The sequence below is a fragment of the Salmo salar genome, chromosome ssa22, assembly GCF_905237065.1.
Source record: "Salmo salar chromosome ssa22, Ssal_v3.1, whole genome shotgun sequence".
NCBI lineage: Eukaryota > Metazoa > Chordata > Actinopteri > Salmoniformes > Salmonidae > Salmo > Salmo salar.
In genome coordinates, this window is record NC_059463.1 from 37507854 (window position 1) to 37533103 (window position 25250).

A 25250-nucleotide genomic window follows, 5' to 3' on the forward strand; every position below is an offset into this window, starting at 1 on the left:
CTTCCCCAGATCACTCAGGACCTCAGACTGAGGCAAAGGTTCAACAAGACAACGACCCTAAGTACACAGCCAAGACAAAGCAGGAGTGGCTTCAGGACAAGTCTCTGACTGTCATTGAGTGGCCCAGCCAGAGTAGATCGATGAAGGCAAAAATCTATTTAATCAATTTTAGAATAAGGCTTTAACGTAACAAAATGTGAAAGTCAAGGAGTCTGAATACTTTCCAAATGCATTGTATGTACATATAGGTAAAGATAAAGTGAATAGGGAACGGGATAGATAATAAACAGTGACGGCAGCATATGTGTTGAGTCAAAAGAGATAAGTGCAAAAAGAGTCAAGGCAGATATTCCGGGTAGCTATTGGTTAACTATTTAACTGACTATTTAGCAGTCTTATAGCTGTTCAGGGTCCTGTTGGTTCCAGACTTGGTGCATCAGTACCGCTTGCCCTGTGGTAGCTGAGAGAACAGTCTATGACTTGGGTGGCTGGTGTATTTGACCATTTTTAGGGCCTTCCTCTGACACTGCCTGGTATAGAAGTCCTGGATGGCAGGGAGCTCAGCCCCAGTGATGTACTGGGTCGTACGCAGTACCCTCTGTAGAGCCTTGTGGTCGGATGCCAAACAGTTGCCATACCACGCAGTGATGCAGCCAGTCAAGATGCTATCAATAGTACAACTGTATAACTTTTTGAGGATCTGAGGGATCATGCCAAATCTTTTCAGCGTCCTGAAGTGGAAGAGGCGTTGGTTGTCTTGTCCTCTTCGCGACTGTTGATGTGTGTGGACCATGATAATTCCTTAGTGATGTGGACACAGAGGAACTTGAAACTCTCGACATGTTCCACAATAGCCCTGTCGATGTGGATGGGGACGTGCTTAGCCCTCCGCTTCCTATAGTCCACGATCATCTCCTTTGTCTTGCTGACGTTGAGATGGATAGAGGCTGTTGTCCTGGCACTACACTGCCAGGTCTCTGACCTCCTACCTGTAGGCTGTCTCATCGTCGTCAGTGATCGGTCTACCATCGTCGTGTCATCTGCAAACTTAATGATGGTGTTGGAGTCATGCGTAGCCACACAGTTGTGGGTGAACATGGAGTACAGGAGGGGACTAAGCACGCACCCCTGAGGGGCCCATGTATTGAGGGTCAGCGTTGTGGATGTGTTGTTGCCTACCCCCACCCCCTGGAAGTGGCCCGTCAGGAAGTCAAGAACACCTAGCTTCACCATCTAAGTTAGCTAGCTAGTTAACTAGCAGGCTAGACTGTTGGTTTATAAAAGCCAAAGAAAGCTAAACTCGGTTTTATGAATTTCTCATGCATTTAAATGGATAGACAAATAGACTGCTAATTTAGCCCTGTAGCCAGGCTGTTACTAGCTAAATAACAGGTATTGTATACATTTTAAACTTGCCCAAGACAGTCCACAGAATTTTCAATTTAAACAAATTCAGCCAATTTATTCATTACTAAATGTACTGTAGCTAACATTCGATGGTTAATCCAGAGATTCTTAACTTTGCCTTGGTTCGGCAGTCTCGTCCAAATCACCATGGCCCTGATGAGTGACGTGAAGCTTGAGGCAGGCATTTGTAGTTCCGTATGATAGCCACATTAGCAGCTAACTAGCATTTCATTTGGGGGGGGGTAAATACTGCTGAATATATTGATTAAAGTCACATTGTCTGAGAGAGATTTAGACAGTTATCCAAACGTCACATCAGGGTAACCCTATACGAAACATATTTGAAGTGTTTGTAAAATCCACTATGTTAAAAATGAAGGGTGTAAAAATGATTGGAACCATTTACATGCTTGACCACTAGGTATTATGACTCATACTATTGTATTCTATAGCCAATTTTGACTTTGACTGTGGTAACTAGTGGAAACTGTTAGCAGGATCACAACTGCAACTACTACTCACCGGCTCCCGCTGTTCATTACATAGCATGCCAAGTGCCAAACTTGCATGCCAATTTGGCAAAGGGCCAAATTCACAGAACTGTTTTGTAACGTCTAAAAGGTTGCTTACACAACCTTTGAAATCTGCCAATTCAGGAGGATTTTATGGATCCTGTATTTCTCCATAGTCTCGTGTTCCAACCTGGACTCGGGTGTAGACGAAAGATAGTAAACGTAAATCCGGAACACTTTGTCCTCAAGCAGAGGGCTGGATCAAGGCTGGGGTATGACAGCCTACCCAGGCCAAACCCTAATGACGCGGGGCCAATTGTGCGCCGCCCTATGGGAATCCCAATCACGGACGGTTGTGATACAGCCTGGAATCAAACCAGGGTCTGTAGTGACACCTCTAGCACTGAGATGCAGTGCCTTAGACCACTGTGCCACTCGGGAGCCCAAAATTCATGAAGCAAACTGAAATTAAAAAGCTAAAAAGGAGAAGCTATTTATGTGAGAAAAAAAAATCATTTTTGGATTTTCAATTCAAATCACATCGTGAATTGAGTCTTCAATTTGAATTGACCCCAACCCTGGTCTGTATCACATTGTAGGCTATATGATACATAGGCCTACATACCACCAGTAAGGAGTAACGATGAACAGTATTTTGTTTTAAAGTGTTTTATTACATAAAGGTTAATACAAATCTTAAAAAATAGTATTAGTTAAAATAGTACATTTCCACATTGATAGTAGATACGACATACACTGAGTGTACAAAACATTAGGAACACCTGCTCTTTCCATGACACACTGACCGGTGGAATCCAGGCCAGTGATGTCACCTGTTAAATCGACGTCAATCAGTGTAGATGAAGGGGAAGAGACAGGTTAAAGAATAATTTTTATGCCTTGAGAAAATTGCGACATGGATTGTATGTGTGCCATTCAGATGGGGAATGGGCAAGACAAAATATTTAAGCGCCTTTGAACGAAGTATCAAATCAAGCTATTTATACAGCACATTTCAGACATGGAATGCAACGCAAAGTGCTTCACAGGAGAAAAAAAATCTAACTATGAAAATAAAAACTTTAATATTTAGTACACAAACACGAGGATAAAAAAAATTAAGAATAATAAAAACTGAATGACTAAAAATCACCCTAAGGAAAAGCAAAGCTAAAATGGTGTTTAAAGATCTCTTTTAAATATGTCCACAGTTTTGGCGCCCCTCAGGTTCTCTGGCAGACTGTATGCTCTCCGTCCAGTCTTGGTCAGTACCCGTGCTGCAGCGTTCTGTATGTTCCACAGTTGACCAATGACTTTCTTGGGTAGACCAGACAGAAGAGCATTACAGTATTCAAGCCTGCTTGTAATAAAACCATGGATGAGTCTCTCTGTATCAGGCTGAAATAGAAAAAGCCACACTGTGGCAGTGTTCCTCAGGTGGTAAAAAGTGATTTGTCACATTTCTAATGTATGACTGGAAATTGAGTTCAGAATCTAAAACGACACCTTAGTTTTTCACCTGGTGTTTTATCTTTATTGCCCCTGAATTAAAATGTGAGGTCAGATTCTCTCTCTGGCTTTGGCTCCAACAATAAGTACCTCGGTCTTGTCTTGATTTAGCTGGAGGAAGTTGTGAGCCATCCAAGTATTTAAATCACTAATACAGTCTAATTTATCAGTGGAGCTAAAATCCTCTGGTGACACAGGAATATAAAGTTGTGTATTGTCTGTGTAGTAATGCGAATCAATGCTGTGCTTTTTGATACCTCTGGAAAGGGGTAACATATATAAACTGAACAGTGCCGCACCGAAAATCGAACCTTGTGGAATGCCACATGTGATATGTATTTGCTCTGAGTTATGTTCACCAAGGGTGACAAAAAACTCAGGTTAAATTGGTCCTAAACCAATTTAGAAATGGACTGGAGAGGCCAACCCACCTCGCCTGTCTGTCTAGGACATCAGGGTGGAAAACGGTGTCGAATGCAGCCCTTAAATCCAAGAGTACAAGGACAGTGAGCTGTTTGGAATCCGTGTTGGCTCTAAGCTCATTTACCACTTTAACTAAGGCGGTCTCTGTGCTGTGGTGGGCATGAAAACCAGATTGGAGTTTTTCAAAAATACAGTAGGCACTTAAAAAAATAATTTAGCTGTTTGAAAACCAATTTCTCCTGAATTTTAGATTGGCCAAAAATTGTTAAGAGCTGAAGATTCTAGATTACTTTTCTTCAGAAGGGGTTTCACCATAACAGTTTTTAGTGCAGTAGGGAAAGTGCCTGTGAACAGGGAGTGATTAACAATAGCTTGCACTTCTTCAGATATGCAATTAAAAACAGTTTTGAAGGTGGTGGGGATAGGATTGAGAAGGCAGGTAGAAGGCTTAAATTGGGATATCACTTTCCTGAGCATGTCAGTATCAACCAGGGAAAATACATGCGTAGTGTCTTTGCGTGTTAGGCCGGGGAACATACACTTCTCATCAGGTCTTGCTTGACTGATACCCAGCCTAATGTTTTCTCTCTGAAATACGCCGCAAACTCATCACATTTAGATGTGGAGGAAAGTAAACATAGATTTGCGGGAATGGTAGTAGGTGCCAGGCACACCTGTTTGAGTGTGTCAAGAACTGCAACGCTGCTGGGTTTTTCACACTCAACAGTTTCCCGTGTGTATCAAGAATGGTCAACCATCCAAAGGACATCCAGCCAACTTAACAACTGTAGGAAGCATTGGAGTCAACATGGGCCAGCATTCCTGTGGAACGCTTTCAACACCTTGTAGAGTCCATGCCCCAAAAACTTGCGCCTGTTCTTAGGGAAAAAGGGGGGGGTGTAACTCAATATTAGGAAGGTGATCCTAATGTTTTGTACACTGTATATACACAATGTCCAAGGTGTACTTGTTGACTTTCTAAAAATACATACAAATCTTCCACAGCAGAGTATTTTATCGCAAGACCAACAGTTTACCAAGATAGGTTGTGTCTACACTTGACACGTGACATCTATCAGAATATGAAGATAACATTGAAAAGACGAGTCTAGACGCACAAAAGTCGCTTTGTGATCTGATTGTGTTCAGATGTATCTGACCACTTTAGGAGGTGGTCAGGGATGCATTGTCTGCGGATTTCTCCTCAGTCTAGACGCAATAAGGCTACCGAAAGCACATACAGTGGGCGACGTCATCAGCATTCCTCCCACAAGTCTCCATAAAACTTGCGATTTGGGAAAGAGGCACCTTTTCATTATAACGTTGGAGGAAATAAGTTCCTAGCATGAGGAATGTGTTTGCTGGACTCATAAATGCTAGCCAGCTAGCTAATTTTTTGTTTGTTAGGCTAGTGTTATGCTAACCTGTTTTCAATCCCTTTAGCGTTGCTTGCTAGCTACAGAGGTTAGCTACAGTAGTTAGCTACTGCCATCAGTGCTTATTCTTGACATATTTTTGCCTATTCCACCATTTGTAGAATGCATACTGGCATTTGAATATAGCGTGGGAAAAGGGAATCCGGACACACAGTGGACACGGTAGACAATTAAAATGTAGGTGTAGACGCATGACTCGTTCAGAATTCCATGATCAGAACGCTAAAGCTGCATGATCTGTCAAGTCTAGACACGGCCATATAGACATCAGAAATGGCTTTGGAGTTTACCAGTAGACTGCAATGCATTATCTTTTTGTGACCTTGTGCGCAGGGGTTTATTACACTATTGTTTATAATTCAATCCTGAGGCTGGTCATTTTGGTTCTTCAAATAAGAATAGTTAATTACAAAGAGTTAATTGAACGTGTACATGACACCGCAACAAAATTTCCCCATGGGGACAATAAAGTCAGTAAAGTACAGGGTGTAATGTTAATTTCCCCGGTAAAATAAAAAGGTAAACGTCAATGTCTTGGATTGATTACCTATTGTATACACACAGATTAAGCCTAGACTTGGTCTAAAAAGCATGCTCAATGGAGATTCGCCATTGAAAGTGCTTTTTAGCATAGGACTAGGCTTAGTCAGGGAAACTGGTCAAAACTTTTTAGGTGATCTAGGTGTATCTATTTTATTTATGAATGGTCTACAACTAATTATTTGAATCATATAAGAAAAATATTATGCTACAAATGTTCAGTTAATACAAAATAAAAAAATATGAACTATACTACAATCCAAACACAATACCAGTACCTCAAGCACAACTCTGACCAGCTACAACTATATAAAACCCACAAAAACCAAAACCCTTACTAAGAAAGTTACAAAAATAGAGTATAATAGAATATAAATGGACTGTTTCCCAGACACAGATTAAGCCTACTTCTGGACTAAAAAGCATGGTAAATAATATTTGGTCCAGGACTAGGCTTAATCTGGGTCTGGGTAACTGTCCCGAAAAGTAATAGCAGAACAGTCAGTCTATAGATTATTGTTGTAGGTTTTCTCATCTTCAGTAACACTGTCCAGAGCATAGAGACCTGCCATCTCCTTCTTCATCATAGGAAGGTCATCTGCTGGCCGACAGACTGTCTGGAGGCGCTGGGGAAGCAAAGAGGTCTCAATATAAGTATAATCAATTTGCTGCAAAAGTATTCTTCAAAATCTCAGAATAGCTCAAACTGTATGCTAGAGTTAAAAGACACAAATGAAAGGTCCCAGCGTTTCTGACCAGATTAATTTGATATTATTTAGCCTTTTTAATTTAAAAACTTTTGTTTGTACCTCAATTTAACTTACTTGATGCAATCATTCACACTTTTAAATATCCCAGGGAAAACTTTCCATCATATAATGTCACTGACCTGCCAGAAAGTCCCTTTGGCCTGGGACAGTTTGTAGACCATGGTGATGGGGATGAGAGAGAGGGAGGACATAGCCAGGATCCAGCCTAGCCCATAGGCCCACCATGGGTACACATAGGTGTTGTTGAACTTCAGAGGGCTGTACTTCAGCAGCGAGAATACAAAGGTTACCTTGAAGAGATTTTTTTTTTTTACAGAAATGTTGATTCATTATTTCTTGATACTGTATTTAAATGGACAGCATAACAAAAATTGTAAGCATAACTGTGTACAGTTATCAATAAATTAAAGTGAAAGAATGATAAAAATGCACTGGTCTTAAACTCACGGTGCCAATAGTTGGAGTAATGTAGAGCCAACAGTACTTCAGCAGGGAGGAGGGCCTGTAGCCAATCATATCCTCAATGTTGTCACAGAAGCGTTCAGCGCCTTGGACAGAGACAGGCATGTGACAAAATACTAATGAACAGTCCCTTTAAGGACCTTCAATTACTTTGTACCTTTACAGTGAGAAATATAATCTAGTGAGGAAGCTAGCTTTTCATATGTACACTACCATTCAAATGTTTCAGGTCAATTTCCTTGTTTTTGAAAGAAAAGCACACTTTTTGTCCATTAAAATAACATCAAATTTATCAGAAATACAGTGTAGACAATGTTGTAAATGACTATTGTAGCTGGAAACGGCAGATTTATGGAATATCTAAATAGGCATACAGAGGCCCATTATCAGCAACCATCACTCCTGTGTTCCAATGGCACGTTGTGTTAGCTAATCCAAGTTTATAATTTTAAAAGGCTAATTGATCATTAGAAAACCCTTTTGAAATTATGTTAGCACAGCTGAAAACTGTTGTTCTGATTAAAGAAGCAATAAAACTGGCCTTCTTTAGACTAGTTGAGTATCTGGAGCATCAGCATTTATGGGTTCAATTACAGGCTCAAAATGGCCAGAAACAAATAACTTTCTTCTGAAACTCGTCAGTCTATTCTTGTTCTGAGAAATAAAGGGTATTCCATGCTAGAAATTGCCAAGAAACTGAAGATCTCGTACAACCCTGTGTACTACTCCCTTCACAGAACAGCGCAAACTGGCTCTAACCAGAATAGAGAAGTGGGAGGCCCCGGTGCAAAACTGAGCAAGAGGACAAGTACATTAGTGCCTAGTTTGAGAAACAGACACCTCACAAGTCCTCAAAACACCAGTCTCAATGTCAACAGTGAAGAGATGACTCCGCGATGCTGGCCTTCTAGGCAGAGTTGCAAAGAAAAAGCCATATGTCAGACTGGCCAATAAAAAGGAAAGATTAAGATGGGCAAAAGAACACAAAACACTGGATAGAGGAAGATTGGGAAAAAGTGTTATGGACAGACGAATCTAAGTTTGAGGTGTTCGGATCACAAAGAAGAACATTCATGAGACGCAGAAGAAATGTAAAGATGCTGGAGGAGTGCTTGACACCATCTGTCAAGCATGGTGGAGGCAATGTGATGGTCTGGGGGTGCTTTGGTGGTGGTGGTGGTAAAGTGGGAGATTTGTACAGAGTAAAAGGGATCTTGAAAAAGGAAGGCTATCACTCCATTTTGCAACGCCATGCCATAACCTGTGGACGGCGCTTAAATTGGAGCCAATTTCCTCCAACAACAGAACAATGACCCAAAGCACAGCTCCAAACTATTTAGGGAAGAAGCAGTCAGCTGGTATTCTGTCTATAATGGAGTGGCCAGCACAGTCACCAGATCTCATCCCTATTGAGCTGTTGTGGGAGCAGCTTGACCATATGGTACGTAAGAAGTGCCCATCAAGCCAATCCAACTTGTGGTTGGGGAAGCATGGGGTGAAATCTCTTCAGATTACCTCAAAAAATTGACAACTAGAATGCAAAAGATCTGCAAGGCTGTAATTGCTGCAAATGGAGGATTCTTTGATGAAAGCAAAGTTTGAAGGACACAATTATTATTTCAATTAAAAATAATTATTTATAACCTTGGTCAACATCTTCACTATATTTCCTATTAATTTTGCAACTCATTTCATGTATGTTTTCATGGAAAACAAGGACATTTCTAAGTGACGCCAAACTTTTGAACAGTAGTGTATGTTTACCCATGATTACATAGTGTAATGCCTATTCTTACCATATATCCATCCAATACTGAGTGACTGGCATATGGAGAGGAGCAGCAGAGTGGCACCACTGCACACATAATGATCAAACAGCTGGATGATGTAGAGGCCACCCTGTGAGAAAATAAAACTTTAACATAAAGTCAAATCAATGTTTACAGATTTAGTTAATTAATGTAATAACCAACCATAAATGACTTGGATCAAAGTAGCTGAGTAAACTACACTGCATCCATACAGTGCATTCGGAAAGTATTCAGACCCCTTGACTTTTTCCACATTTTGTTACATTACAGCTGTATTCTAAAATTGATTTAGAAAAATGTTACTCAGTACTTTGTTGAAGCACCTTTTGGCAGCGATTACAGCCTTGAGACTTCTCGGTATGACACTATGAGCTTAGCACACCTGTACTTGTGGAGTTTCTCCCATTCTTCTCTGCAGATCCTCTCAAGCTCTGTCAGGTTGGATGGGGAGCGTTACAGCTATTTTCAGGTCTCTCCAGAGATGTTCGATCAGGTTCAAATACGGGCTCTGGCTGACCACTCAAGGACATTCAGAGACTTGTCCCAAAGCCACTCCTGCGTGGTCTTGGCAGTGTGCTTAGGGTCGTTGCCCTGTTGAAAGGTGAACCCTCGCCCCAGTCTGAGGTCCTGAGCACTCTGGAGTAGGTTTTGATGAAGGATATCTCTGTACTTTTCTCCGTTCATCTTTCCCTCGATCCTGACGAGTCTCCCAGTCCCTGCCGCTGAAAAACATCATGCTGATAGTGCCACCACCATGCTTCACCGTAGGGATGCTACCAGGTTTCCTCCAAGCTTGGCATTCAGGCTAAAGAGTTCAATCTTGGTTTCATCAAACCAGAGAATCTTGTTTCTCATGGTCTGAGAGTCTTTAGGTGCCTTTTGGCAAACTCCAAGCAGGCTGTCATGTGCCTTTTACTGAGGAGTGGCTTCTGTCTAGCCGCTCTACCATAAAGGCCTGATTGGTGGAGTGCTGCAGAGATGGTTTTCCTTCTGGAAGGTTTCCTCATCTCTACAGGAGGAACTCTGGAGCTCTGTCAGTGACCATCGGGTTCTTGGTCACCTCCCCGACCAAGGCGCTTCTCCCCCGATTGCTCAGTTTGGCCAAGCGGCCAGCTCTTGGAAGAGTCTTGGTGGTTCCAAACTTCTTCCATTTAAGAATGATGGAGGCCACAGTGTTCTTGGGGACCTTCAATGCAACAGACATTTTTTGGTACCCTTCCCCAGATTTGTGCCTCGACACAATCCTTTCTCGGAGTACAGACAATTCCTTCGCGCTCATGGCATGGTTTTTGCTCTGACATGCACTGTCAACTGTGGGAACTTATATAGACAGGTGTGCACCTTTCCAAATCATGTCCAATCAATTGAATTTACCACAGTTGGCCTCCAAGTTGTAGAAACATCTCAAGGATGATCAATGAAGACAGGATGCACCTGAGCTCAATTTTGAGTCTCATAGCAAAGGGTCTGAATACTTATATTTTTTATTTGTAATACATTTGCAAAAATTTATAAAAACATGATTTTGCTTTGAAATTATGGGCTATTGTGTGTAGACTGATGAGGAAAACATTTAATTTAATACATTTTAGAATAAGGCTGTAACATATCAAAATGTGGAAAAAGTCAAGGGGTCTGAATACTTTCCAAATGCACTGTATGTCCCCCCCTCTTCTAAAACCAAAGTTGCGCCCCTGGATAGACCTCCGCCACACCTTCATTTCTTTGATCACCCCGAATGAATAACACGACTACATAGAGAAAAGTGCATACAGGGAATCAAATCAAATTTATTTGTCACATACACATGGTTAGCAGGTGTTAATGCAAGTGTAGTGAAATGCTTGTGCTTCTAGTTCCGACCATGCAGTAATATCTAACAAGTAATCTACCAATTCCACAACAACTACCTTGTACACACAAGTGTAAAGGAATGAATACATAAAAATATATTAATGAGTGATGGCCGAACGGCATAGGCAAGATGTCATAGATGGTATGGAGTACAGTATATGCGATGAGTATTGTAGGGTATGAAAACATATAAAGCAGCATTGTTTAAGGTGGCTAGTGATACATTACATCAGGATGGCAAGATGCAGTAGATGGTATAGAGTACAGTATATACATATGAGATGAGTAATGTAGGTTACGAAAACATTATATAAAGTGGCATTGTTTAAAGTGGCAAGTGATACATCTAATTACATCAAGATGGCAAGATGCAGTAGATGGTATGGCGTACAGTATATACATATGAGATGAATAATGTAGGTTATGTAAACATTATCTAATATAAAGTGGCAAGTGATAAATTGATTACATCAATTTTCCCATTATTAAAGTGGCTTGAGTTGAGTCAGTATGTTGGCAGCAGCCACTCAATGTTAGTGATGGCTGTTTAAACCTGTTGGGGCTAGGGGGCAGTATTTTCACGGCCGGATGAAAAACGTACCCAATTTGAACAGGTTACTACTCTGGCCCAGAAACTAGAATATGCATATTATTAGTAGATTTGGATAGAAAACACTCTGAAGTTTCTAAAACTGTTTGAATGGTGTCTGTGAGTATAACAGAACTCATATGGCAGGCAAAAACCTGAGAAAAATACAAGCAGGAAATGAAAATCTTGTGGCTGTACTATTTTCAAGTCATTGCCAATGGAACACACAGTGACAAAGGATTCATTATGCACTTCCTAAGGCTTCCACTAGATGTCAACAGTCTTTAGAAAGTTGTTTGAGGCGTCTATGATGAACAGAGACCGAATAAGAAGGCTGGGAAGTTGGTGTCCCAGGGAATGACATCACTTCATGGGCGCGCATTCATGTGAGATGGGACCTGTGTTCCAAAACGTTTTTCAAGACACAGGAATGGTCCGGTTGAAATATTACTGAAGTTTCACGTTAAAATGGCCCTAAAGATTGATGCTATACAACGTTTGACATGTTTGAACGAACGTAAATAGATTATTTTTTTTACTTTTCGTCGCGCTTCCTACATTCGGAGTAGCTGAACTCACCGCGCTAACAACAAGGAGTTATTTGGACATAAATTATGAACTTTATCGAACAAAACAACATTTGTTGTGGACCTGGGATTCCTGGAAGTGCCTTCTGATTAAGATTATTAAAGGTAAGTAAATATTTCTAATGCTATTTATGCATTTAGATGACTCCAAAATGGCGGTTATCTGTATTGCGTAGTGTATTTTTCTGAGCACAGTACTCAGATTATTGCAAAGTGTGCTTTCCCAGTAAAGTTATTTTGAAATCTATCAATGCGGTTGCATTCAGGAGATGTTAATCTATAATTCTTTGAATAACAGTTTAATATTTTGTCAACGTTTATAATGAGTATTTTTGTAAATTGTAGTACTGATTCACCGGAGGTTTTGGGGGAAATACATTTTCTGAATGTCACGCGCCGATGTAAAATGACGTTTTTGGATATAAATATGAACTTGCTAGAACGAAAAATGCATGTATTGTCTAACATAATGTCCTAGGAGTGTCATCTGATGAAGATTGTCAAAGGTTAGTGCATCATTTTAGCTGGTTTTCTGCTTTTGGTGACGCCTGTCCTTGCATTGAAAATGGCTGAGTGTAATTTGTCTATGTACTGTCCTAACATAATCTAACTTTATGCTTTCGCCGTAAAGCCTTTTAGATATCGGACAACATGGTTGGATTAAGGAGATGTTTATCTATAAAATGGTGTAAAATAGTTGTATGTTTGAGAAATTTGAATTATGACATTTTGTTGTTTTCGAATTTGGCACTCTGATTTTTCACTGGCTGTTGAATAGTGTGAACCGTGGGTGGGACACTTGCGTTTTTCAGTCTCTCGGTTCCATCTTTGATGCACCTGTACTGACCTCACCTTCTGGATGTTAACGGGTGAACAGGCAGTGGCTCGGGTGGTTGCTGTCCTTGATGATCTTTTTGGCCTTCCTGTGACATCGGGTGGTGTAGGTGTCCTGGAGGGCAGGTAGTTTGCACCCGGTGATGCGTTGTGCAGACCTCACTACCCTCTGGAGAGCCTTCCGGTTATGGGCGGAGCAGCTGCCGTACCAGGCGGTGATTCAGCCCGACAGGATGCTCTCGATTGTGCATCTGAAAGTTTGTGTTTTGTGGTGACAAGCTGAATTGCTTCAGCCTGAGGTTGAAGAGGCGCTTCTTCACCACGCTGTCTGTGTGGGTGGACCATTTCAGTTTGTCCATGGTGTGTACGCCGAGAAACTTAAAACTCTCCACCCTCTCCACTACTGTCCCGTCAATGTAGATAGGGGCTGCTCCCTCTGCTGTTTCCTGAAGTCCACGATCATCTCTTTTGTTTTGTTGACATTGAGTGCGAGGTTATTTTCCTGACACCACACGCCGAGGGCCCTCACCTCCTCCCTGTAGGCCGTCTCGTCATTGTTGGTAATCAAGCCTACCACTGTAGTGTCTTCTGCAAACTTGATGATTGAGTTGGATGCGTGCATGGCCACGCAGTCGTGGGTGAACAGGGAGTACAGAAGAGGGCTGAGAACGCACCCTTGTGGGGACCCAGTGTTGAGGATCAGCGGGGTGGAGATGTTGTTACCTACCTTCACCACCTGGGGGCGGCCCGTCAGGAAGTCCAGGACCCAGTTGCACAGGTTTGGAGGGTACTATGGTGTTAAATGCTGCGCTGTAATCGATGAACAGCATTCTTACATAGGTATTCCTCTTGTCCAGATGGGTTAGGGCAGTGTGCAGAGTGATGGCGATTGCGTCGTCGTCTGCCAACATTTCATTGCCATTCTTTTGAAGTTATTTCACTTACCTCACTATAACACTTCACAATTCATATTCCTGATATTAAGTGTTCAGTTTTAGAGAACCACCTCTACCTGTGGTCATACAGCTACAACAGTTTGAGAGCTGGTGTGCAGCGAAGACCTCTCACCTCTGTGATCATGATGAGTCCGACCAGGTAGCAGCAGCAGCAGATGAGCAGCAGCAGAAGCTCCCTCCGGTACCCCTTTCTGATGAGGTTGGGGTAGAAGTCTGTTACCGAGGTCATAAGGCTCTCAAGAGCGACAAACTGGGGAAAATGAGAGAGAGGGCAAGGTACATAGGAGGGAAAGGTAAACGGAGGGACACAACAGGGATAGGACACCCAGGTGTGTTGAGCTCTAACCTGGCTATCCACTCCCAACAGGATGATCATGGTGAAGAAGCAGACAGCCCAGAACTGAGGGCAGGGGAGCAGGGACACTGCCTGAGGGTACACTATGAAGACCAGGCCAGGACCTTCAGCAGCACAACAATGAAAAAGTTACAGAATATATGTACCCAAATGCAATCTGATTGAATTAATTTAACAAGACATTCAATTATGCATGTCAAAAAAGTGGATTTCATGAGCTGAGACAGTGCTTCTACCAGACAAAGTATAGATGCAGACAAAATGAAGTTCAGATGAAAGGTGAAGTAGGTGCAGATCTCACTAACTAAAGCAGATGGGCCCGCTCTCTCTGATGATTAAAGTGCAGGCTGAGGACAAGATAGAAAATCAGATACTGTAAGGGATGTGTGACTGGCTGCAGGGAAGTCAGGCGCAGGAGAGCAGAACTGGGTAATAACCGGAGCAGTTTAATATGCAAAACCAACGGCACCCAGAACAACAAAATATGGGTACAAAATAACCAGTCGCGAACCAGTCCACAAACACTTTACAACAAACAATTCCACACACAGACATGGGGGGAACAGAGGGTCATGTACACGACAAGTAATGAGGGAATGTAAACCAGGTGTGTGGGAAAACAAGACAAAACAAATGGAAAATGAAAGGTGGATCGGCGATGGCTAGAAGACCGGTGATGTTGACCGCTGAACACCGCCCGAACAAGGAGAGGAACTGACTTCGGCGGAAGTCGTGACAGATACTGTTTGTCTTGAACATAATTTTTCTATCTCAGCATTCCGCTCTGTCAGCCATCCACAATGCTGAGCAATTATGTTGTCAGACAGTACTTGGGGTGATCAGTAGGATAATAGGGAGTCATACCATTGTAGATTGGTGTCCTTTAAAGACTCACCTGACTCCGCAACCACAGAGATGTCCACACCCTGTTCTCCAGCCATATAACCCAGTATGGAGAAAATGGCGAAACCAGACACGAAGCTGGTCCCACTGTTCAACAAGCACAGGTAGAAGGAATCTCTGCAAGGCACAAAACAAGTTTAACATATAAAGACACCTTTCTCTTTCACATACACTGTTGGCAAGGGTCTAATAAGATTTAAATACATGTTATTAACGTTCAGGGCGATTGAGGTAATGTGTCATGAATCCTCCTGGCGTAGGTGAATAAGAAAACTGTTATTATATGCTCTGAAGAGATCTTGACCTGCAGTGTTTGCCAGATGAAACCCTGAAGGCAGTTTGCTGTTGAAATGTTATTAAGTGATAAAAAGGAATGCGTCAGAGCCATGAGAGTGTGGTTTTTCTTTTCCATGCTTTCTACTTCTCCAGCCTGCACCTCACCTAACCAGATGTGCTTTTTCCTGTCTCCAGACTGACTGACTGAAGAGATCTTGTGACCATAGATCCTCCTGGTACTGCTAAATAAGCAAACTATGTGAGATCTTCAATGTGCCAAACTATTAACTCCAATTTTTAATCAAACCCACACACTAGTTGAAGCCTCACTTGTAGCAGTTGTTGTTGTATTTGTTGTAGCTTCCAAGAGAGGTCAGGTAGCCCAGGCATATGGCATAAGAATAGAATATCTGGGTTCCTGCATCCATCCAAACCTTATTGACAAACAAACAGACAAAGAAGAGTTAAACTGAAGTCATAAACTGAACATGTTTAAGTTGCACAAGCGAAATGTATATCAGTAAGATGCGAGACTAAACAAGGACTTAGAGGGCTGGTTTCCTGGACACCAATTAAGCATACTCCTGGAGTAAGGATGTTCAATGGAAATACTCAAAAGTGTTTTTTTAGTCCAGGACTAGTCTTAATCTGTGTCTGGGAAACTTGCCCATACTACAGATAATACCTGTGGATCAGCTAGGCGTGTAACATTGGGATACAAGTAGTAGAATATGCCATCTTTAGCTCCTGGAAGGGTCACTCCTCGGACAACTAGCACCGCTAGCATTACATAGGGGAAGGTGGCCGTGAAGTAGGCTGCCTATGAAGTAGTAGTACTGGATTAGTAGAATACAGAAAACACAATATAGCCAAGCATACCGGTATCACCATACCAACTATGGGCCCATCATTGCACCAAGTAACTTTAAAGCTACATCAAATTGATGTCCCTCTGTTTATTTTATGTTTGTTTTGTTACCTCTGAATTCAAGATTGACTGAGATTGGAATGATGCATAATTATGAAACTACTGTCTGACTAATATATGAAATGAATATCACCTTCCCTGTAGACTTAACTCCTTTCCAGATACAGAAGTAGCAGATGGCCCAGGACAGCAGAAGATACAGAGCCAGCTCCCATCTAATGCCTCCCAATGACTCAATTCCTTCTGACATTCTCAGCACTCGCCGGCTGTAAGGAGAAATAGTTGACACAGCAATACATTTGATCACTAAAATATATTGTATTGTAGTCTATTGTATGCTTATAAGATTCATTTCACATTTACAATAGTTCCTTTTAAGAAATAAGACAATAGTATCTGACTCATTTCTAATTTGAGGAGTCAAGAATCTAATCACGAACGATGCAGTGGGGGAAAAACACAGCATTTATTATAGACTTACTGCCAAAACTCCACAACGGAAGATGACACATTAAGGAGTGGAACAGTCCAATTGGTGCTGGCATTCTTGGTGCCAAATGTCACACAAAAATCTGAAATACATTCAAGTCTAGTTGAAACAGGTTATAAAGTTGACAGCTTCAAGTGGATATGCAACCTAATAGACATATCCTCTTAATGTAATTGACTCAAAAGCAATATGAACCCTTAAAATGTTAAACGCTATTTCTTTCAATCTGAGAAAATGTTTTAAAGAGGTCCGATGACAAGGTAAACACGTTGATGTGTGTGTGTGGGGGGGGGGTAGAAGATACCAGACAGCTCCTCTCCTCCATTATTCTCACTGTCTTCAGTATTTGTGCAAACTGTCAGAAGATGTTCACGTGAACACACTGATCGCTCATGATCTCCCCTCACTGAACTACCATGCCTGCAAGCTGTTAGAATTTTTTGTTGTTGATTAGAGTCGTTGAATTTCAGTGATGGATGTTACTTGTTAGCAGCACTCTGTGCTTCACTACTGTGGCGGCAGGTAGCCTAGTGGTTAGAGTATTGGGCCAGTTGCTAGATCAAATCCCCGAGCTGACAAGGTAAAAATCTGTCTCTCTGCCCCTGAACAAGGCAGTTAACCCACTGTGCCTAGGCCGTCATTGTAAATAAGAATTTGTTCTTAACTGACTTGCCTAGTTAAATAAAGGTAAAATAAAAAAAATTGGCTACAGAGGTAGTTGCTCCTATAAAGATTATCACAACCCAGCAGCCTTGAATACACTGTTTGATAAAACTGACACCAAGTCAGGGGATTTTGCCATTTGGGGACCTGTTACATGTGTGTTTTTAATTTCAAGAAATTATTAAATAGATATAGATATTCAAGTCACCAATATTGTAAATACCTGTGTTCCAAGCATTGTTGCAGTTAGTCCATGGCAGGTCAGCAGTGAAGGATGAGAACAGGTAGAGGAAAGCCCACACCAGAATCACTATGTAGGTCATACATCCATATATAGTGATCACCTGGGCGGCATAGCCCATTCCTGATGAAGACAAGCAAAACATAGCAACATGCTCATAAAAAAATAACATGATTTTTCAATTTACCTTCACTGCAGTTGATTCCCAATGACAGTAGCCCAAAGGCCTGTCCGGCACATAATTGAGTCCTGTCACCTTACTGTCCAAATGCATTGGGTGCAGCCGGCAAAACGTTCATATCCTTCATGGACCGGCTAGTACCTAAAGCATAGGCTTCGATTTCCGTAACTTTATTTCGGACTCCATAACAGGTTATGGACGCGTGTTGAGATCAATCAGTTAGCAAGTCGGATATTTCCGAGTTTCCTAGTTCCGACTTGCCCTTGAACGCCTTCAGCCAGGGCATTTTCGTCAGTTCGTGCACACATTTTGTCTCTCGAGGCAAGCCAAAACGTTGTCACTGGTTACCACAGACAAAGTCTAAACCACGCCCATTTCTACAATTTATCTTCTTAAAATGTTATTTTAAACCTAACCTTAACCACACTGCTAACATTATGCCTCACCTTAAATTAAGACCAAAAGGCGAATTTTTACGATATAGCCGCCCCAACAATTGTGGCAACTAGTGGAAACCAAACCAAAGTTTGGTAGCTGAAGTCTACGCCCCTTGGTCGGTGATTGGTCAACAGAAGGGATTATTCAATGAAGTGTTTGTTGTCGTATAACGAGAAACAAAAAATGTATGCATTTTTTTCACTTGAGATATACTGCACCAAACATCTTAGTTAAATTGCGTGACTAAGGTAGAAAACTCCAATAAATCTGTCATTCATTTTACGTTATGTAAAGGTTATACCACAATTGCTGAATAAAACAATATGAAATCACACATTTACCTGTTGAAATATTTATTTTCTTCCGTTGACATTGATTTATATTAGCGAATTCATAGTTTCTCATCTTTTGGTTGCTAGAGATGCGACCCAGTCGTTCGTTCTTTATGATCTGTACTAACCATGCACGATAGCAACGTTCTTATCCCTTGCTTGCTGCTAACTAGCCACCTAGCAGCCAGAATAACAGAATGAGCTGGTAATTGTCGGGTTTGCCTGGCATTGCTAGAAAAGTTTCCCTCCTCGTCAGGACACTCGACACTGTACATTACGACGAAATGGCATTGCATATCAAACACTAGGCTAGAAGCTAGCAAAATAGTTTTTGTTGCTAGCAAACCTGCCAATATGACAAGCGAATTCAAATATCAATTGCTGAAAACAGCTGGTCAAACTAGAAATGTGGAGTATTTGACAGAATAGCGCCACTTGCATCATGTCTGCAGTGGGGACCAGAGAAATGCATGTTCATCACTCACCATGTTAGATCATCAGAAGGCATCTGAGATGCTCCATAAAAAATATTCTCTGCAAAAACAATGCCAGCTAAGTTTTTTCCTCATTGGACCTGCGTTTACGATGTATCCAATTTCGGTTTGTGTGGTTGTTGGTTTAGCTTTCTGTAACTTTGTAGCAAGTACCGTCTGCATGTATAGGCAGTTACAGTTACCGTTTTTTTTTGTAATCCCTTACATGTAACTGTTGCAAGGTGTCCGATATCTTTTCCAACTGTCCAATTATCTGGCTTTATACAACGGGTGGGTCTAATCCTGAAACCGCATTCCAGCCGGTGTCTATTTAATGGAAGCCTCTCAAATGTAATCCAGTTAGAATCAGGAATTCCCCAGGGTAGCTGTTTAGGCCCCTTGCTTTTTTTCAATTTTTACTAACGACATGCCATTGACTTTGAGTAAAGCCAGAGTGTCTATGTATGCGGATGACTCAACACTATACACGTCAGCTACTACAGCGACTGAAATGACTGCAACACTCAACAAAGAGCTGCAGTTAGTTTCAGAGTGGGTGGCAAGGAATAAATTATCCCTAAATATTTCTAAAACTAAAAGCATTGCATTTGGAACAAAACACTCACTAAACCCAAACCTCAACTAAATCTTGTAATAAATAATGTGGAAATTGAGCAAGTTGAGATGACTAAACTGCTTGGAGTAACCATAGATTGTAAACTGTCATGGTCAATACTTTTATTTATGAGAGGAAGTGACATGTTGAATGCATCGAGGTGTCTGTCTAAACTACTGACACACAGTTCGGACACCCATACATACCCCACAAGACATGCCACGAGGTCTCTTCACAGTCCTCAAGTCCAGAACAGACCATGGAACTCTATTCCGCACCAAGTAACTAACGCAAGCAGCAAAATTAGATTTAAAAAAACAGATTAAAAAACACCTTGTGGAACAGCGGACACACACACACACACACACATAACATACGCACTATACATACACATGGATTTAGTACTGTAGATAATGGGCAGTGGTGGAGTAGGGGCCTGAGGGCACACAGTGTGTTGTGAAATCTGTGAATGTATTGTAATATTTTAAAATTGTATAAACTGCCTTAATTTTGTTGGACCCCAGGAAGAGTAGCTGCTGCTGTGGTAGCAGCTAATGCGGATCCATAATAAATACAAATACATGTTACCACCAGCTAAATCTATGATGTTAAAATGCCTTTTTACTCTGTTCAATTTGACTACACAATCCACTGTCTCATCAGCCCACCCAGGCAATTTATAAACTTGATCTCCACCATAAAAAGCATCTACACATTATCGCACATTCCTTTTAGACTAACATTTCTTTTTCAAAAGCAGAAATTTGTATAAGCCTTGCTGTCTCCAACATTTGCAGCATTGTTTCAATATTCAAATTCGATCTCCAGATGTCCCAGGCCATAGTAATGAACAGGCTTGGGGTGTAACGGATTACATGTAATCTGTTACATGTAGGGGATTACAACAACAACAAAAACGGTAACTGTAATCCATTACGTTACCAGCAAAAATATTGTAATCAGATTACAGATGCTTTTGAAAAACTAGATGATTACTTGGAGGATTACTTTTAAATCCAGAAAGGATGTTTGCGCAAAAAAATATGACACTTCTCTGTTTTCTCAATGACATTCAAATCAGCAGTGAAAAAAGGCACATGTTTGTTTGTTTGTTCCACCTGAGTGAGTCTGACCACTATGATGACACACCAAATGTGTTTGATGGATCACGGGAAAAGAGCAGAAATAGGCTTTTGTAGGCTACAGTCCAAGCTATGTCTTCCAATGTTGCAACTGCTGTCGGCATCCAAAGATTATGCAACTTGAGTAAACGCTTGGAAGTAAGGATGACAGCAGTGGTGAAGTCTACTGCAATATGGATATCACTTATTATTGATATCTACATAGCGCATTGATGTGAATCACACTGCTGCTCTCTCATTTAGCTATTTGCGCCTTACGGGTTGTGGATGGCTGTTCACAAATCTAAATATGTATTTGAAACCAAAAATTGTTGAATTCAAGAAGTTAAAACTGCCTATCAATCATTGTTTTTGAAACAAGTGGATAGCCAGTGAAAAATGAGCTCTCGCAACAGCTGCATAGTGTGGATCCCAGCCTATGGAATAAAAGTGGGGCTAATTCATGAAGATAAAAAAATTTAATCCATAGGCCTAATGGACACATGCTCAAACTCGCACACATTTGATAGACTTAAAGGGTCAATCTATAGTTGCTACAACCATTTTTTGACTTATAAATTATATATAATAATGTAAAGATATAATTTAATCATATTATTGTATGAGGTAGAAAGTGATGGGTTAGAAGAAGCCTACATAACCAACCAATAAAGTAAAATTGAACATCCATATATGGCCAGCTATTTAAACTTTAACCTCTCTTGGGTAGGGGGCAGTATTTTCACGTCCGGATAAAAAACGTACCCGATTTAATCTGGTTATTACTCCTGCCCAGAAACTAGAATATGCATATACTTGTTGATTTGGATAGAAAAAACCCTAAAGTTTCTAAAACTGTTTGAATGGTGTCTGTGAGTATAACAGAACTCATATGGCAGGCAAAAACCTGAGAAGAATCTATACAGGAAGTACCCTCTCTCTGACCATTTCTTGGCCTTCTATAGCCTCTTTATCGAAAACAGAGGATCTCTGCTGTAACGTGACATTTTCTAAGGCTCCCATAGGCTCTCAGAAGGCGCCAGAACGGGGAATGATGACTCTGCAGTCCCTGGCTGAAAAACAGTAGCACATTTGGAAAGTGGTCGATCTGAGAACAATGACACGGGTGCGCACGTGCACGTGAAGAGACCATTTCCTTCTTTCAGTCTTTGAACGAAAACAACGTCTCCCAGTCGGAATATTATCGCTATTTTACGAGAAAAATTGATTTTAAACAGCGTTTGACATGCTTCGAAGAACGGTAATGGAATATTTTGAAATGTTTTGTCACGACATGCGTCAGGGCATCACCTTTCGGAAAGGGATCTGAACGCACGGACAAAACAGAGGATATTTGAACATAACTATGGATTATTTTGAACCAAAACAACATTTGTGGTTGAAGTAGAAGTCCTGGGAGTGCATTCTGACGAAGAACAGCAAAGGTAATCCAATTTTTCTTATAGTAATTCTGAGTTTAGTGAACGCCAAACTTGGTGGGTGTCAAATTAGCTAGCCCGTGATGGCGAACTATCTACTCAGAATATTGCAAAATGTGCTTTTGCCGAAAAGCTATTTTAAAATCTGACACCGCGATTGCATAAAGGAGTTCTGTATCTATAATTCTTAAAATAATTGTTATGTTTTTTGTGAACGTTTATCGTGAGTAATTTAGTAAATTCACCGGAAGTTTTCGGTATGTTTGCTAGTTCTGAACATCACATGCTAATGTAAAAAGCTGTTTTTTGATATAAATATGAACTTGATTGAAGAAAACATGCATGTATTGTATAACATAATGTCCTAGGAGTGTCATCTGATGAAGATCATCAACGGTTAGTGCTGCATTTAGCTGTGGTTTTGGTTTTTGTGACATTATATGCTAGCTTGAAAAATGGGTGTGTGATTATTTCTGGCGGGGTACTCTCCTGACATAATCTAATGTTTTGCTTTCGTTGTAAAGCCTTTTTGAAATCGGACAATGTGGTTAGATTAACGAGAGTTTTGTCTTTAAAATGGTGTAAAATAGTCATATGTTTGAGAAATTGAAGTAATAGCATTTTTAACCTGTTGGGGGTAGGGGGCAGTATTGACACGGCCGGATAAAAAACGTACCCGATTTAATCTGGTTACTACTCCTGCCCAGTAACTAGAATATGCATATAATTATTGGCTTTGGATAGAAAACACCCTAAAGTTTCTAAAACTGTTTGAATGGTGTCTGTGAGTATAACGGAACTCATATGGCAGGCAAAAACCTGAGAAGATTCCTTACAGGAAGTGCCCTCTCTGACAAGATCTTGTTCTTCTTGTCTCTGTTTATTGAAGACTGAGGATCTTTGCTGTAACGTGACACTTCCTACGGCTCCCATAGGCTCTCAGAGCCCGGGAAAAAGCTGAATGATATCGAGGCAGCCCCAGGCTGAAACACATTATCGCTTTTGGCAAGTGGCCGATCAGAGGACAATGGGCTTAGGCGCGTGCACGAGTCGACCCCGTGCTTTATTTTCTTTCGTCTTTTTACCTAAACGCAGATTCCCGGTCGGAATATTATCGCTTTTTTACGAGAAAAATGGCATAAAAATTTATTTTAAACAGCGGTTGACATGCTTCGAAGTACGTTAATGGAATATTTAGAATTCTTTTGTCACGAAATGCGCCGTGCTCGTCACCCTTCTTTACCCTTTCGGATAGTGTCTTGAACGCACGAACAAAACGCCGTTGTTTGGATATAACTATGGATTATTTGGGACCAAACCAACATTTGTTATTGAAGTATAAGTCCTGGGAGTGCATTCTGACGAAGAACACCAAAGGTAATCAAACTTTTCAAATAGTAAATCGGAGTTTGGTGAAGGCTAAACTTGCTGGGTGTCTAAATAGCTAGCCCTGTGATGCCGGGCTATCTACTTAGAATATTGCAAAATGTGCTTTCACCGAAAAGCTATTTTAAAATCAGACATATCGAGTGCATAGAGGAGTTCTGTATCTATAATTCTTAAAAGAATTGTTATGCTTTTTGTTAACGTTTATCGTGAGTAATTTAGTACATTTTTAGTAAATTCACCGGAAGTTTGCGGGGGGTATGCTAGTTCTGAACGTCACATGCTAATGTGAAAAGCTGGTTTTTGATATAAATATGAACTTGATTGAACAAAACATGCATGTATTGTATAACATAATGTCCTAGGGTTGTCATCTGATGAAGATTATCAAAGGTTAGTGCTGCATTTAGCTGTGGTTTGGGTTTTTGTGACATTATATGCTAGCTTGAAAAATGGGTGTCTGATTATTTCTGGCTGTGTACTCTGCTGACATAATCTAATGTTTTGCTTTCGTTGTAAAGCCTTTTTGAAATCGGACAGTGTGGTTAGATTAACGAGAGTCTTGTCTTTAAAATGGTGTAAAATAGTCATATGTTTGAGAAATTGAAGTAATAGCATTTCTAAGGTATTTGAATAACGCGCCACGGGATTTCACTGGCTGTTACGTAGGTGGGACGAAATCGTCCCACTGACCCTAGAGAAGTTAAGGTTTTTGAATATCGCGCCACTCGATTCCACTGGCTGTTGACTAGGTGGGACGATTTCGTCCCACATACCCGAGAGAGGGTAACATTGATTTATCCTGCAATAGATGTCGTTCAATTGGTAACATACATGTTTGTCTTCTTCTAATGCCTCTTAAGGGGAAAGTAATCTAAAAGTAACTGAATGTAATCAGATTACGTTACTGAGTTGGGGTAATCCAAAAGTTACGTTACTGATTACAATTTTGGACAGGTACCTAGTAACTGTAACGGATTACATTTAGAAAGTAACCTACCCAACCCTGGTAATGAACGTGTCGGGAGTCGAGATGAGACAGACGGTCAGGCAGCTCTTCTCAGCCAGTCGAAATTATGAATCAGCTGGCATAATTTTTATGGATACATACAAAGAAATGTCAATTGAAAAAAGGTAAAACGAAATTAAGTCCAGCTAGTTTGTAGTCTTTCCAGCTTCAGTTTGAAGTGATTGTGCTAGCTGTGTTGTTGGCTAGCTCCTCTGAACAACAGTGTCCTGACGAGTGAGCACATTTTCTATGCCAGGCAAAATCATGCCTCATTAGCTCATAGATGTATCCAAGTAAATGTCACTAGAAAACAGTTTAGACAAATCCAAATGCGGCTACTTTGCTATTATTCTGGCTTTTTGACGTGACTAAATTAGCCGTAGATGACTAGCTAGCAAGCAAGGGATAAGAATGTTGCCAGGCAGTATGGCAATGGAACATTTAGAACAAACAACTGGGTCGTGTCTATAGATACAGAACAAAAAGACTGAATGACTGGGTTGCATCTCTAGCAACCGAATCGACAGAATAAAGAACAAATTCATCAAAATGAGGGAAAAAAGTATTTGATTCCCTGCTGATTTTGTACGTTTGCCCACTGACAAAGAAATGATCAGTCTATAATTTTAATGGTAGGTTTATTTGAACAGTGGGAGACAGAATAACAACAAAAAATCCAGAAAAACGCATGTAAAAAATGTTATAAAAT

At 40.8% G+C, this 25250-nt stretch overlaps 1 protein-coding gene across 3 annotated transcripts in view; it reads right to left on the reverse strand.

Annotated features, from left to right (window-relative positions):
• Positions 1-2572: 2572 nt before the first annotated feature.
• The window catches only part of LOC106583559 (sodium- and chloride-dependent GABA transporter 2), a 36822-nt gene continuing 14144 nt past the window's right edge, over positions 2573-25250 (reverse strand). The window contains exons 1-13 of one of the 3 annotated variants that reach the window (XM_014167880.2): positions 18174-18258; positions 17529-17669; positions 16634-16724; positions 16286-16418; positions 15910-16044; positions 15555-15658; positions 14941-15065; positions 14037-14149; positions 13803-13940; positions 8856-8958; positions 7045-7145; positions 6717-6887; positions 2573-6453 (exon numbers count right to left, since the gene is read on the reverse strand). In XM_014167880.2, the coding sequence (XP_014023355.1) occupies positions 6334-6453; positions 6717-6887; positions 7045-7145; positions 8856-8958; positions 13803-13940; positions 14037-14149; positions 14941-15065; positions 15555-15658; positions 15910-16044; positions 16286-16418; positions 16634-16724; positions 17529-17667 (1473 nt within the window). In that variant the 5' untranslated portion in view covers positions 17668-17669; positions 18174-18258 and the 3' untranslated portion in view covers positions 2573-6333. Of the gene's footprint in view, positions 6454-6716; positions 6888-7044; positions 7146-8855; positions 8959-13802; positions 13941-14036; positions 14150-14940; positions 15066-15554; positions 15659-15909; positions 16045-16285; positions 16419-16633; positions 16725-17528; positions 17670-17733; positions 18070-18173; positions 18259-25250 lie in introns of those variants that run through there. The other 2 variants (XM_014167879.2, XM_014167878.2) reach the window with 2 other exon arrangements.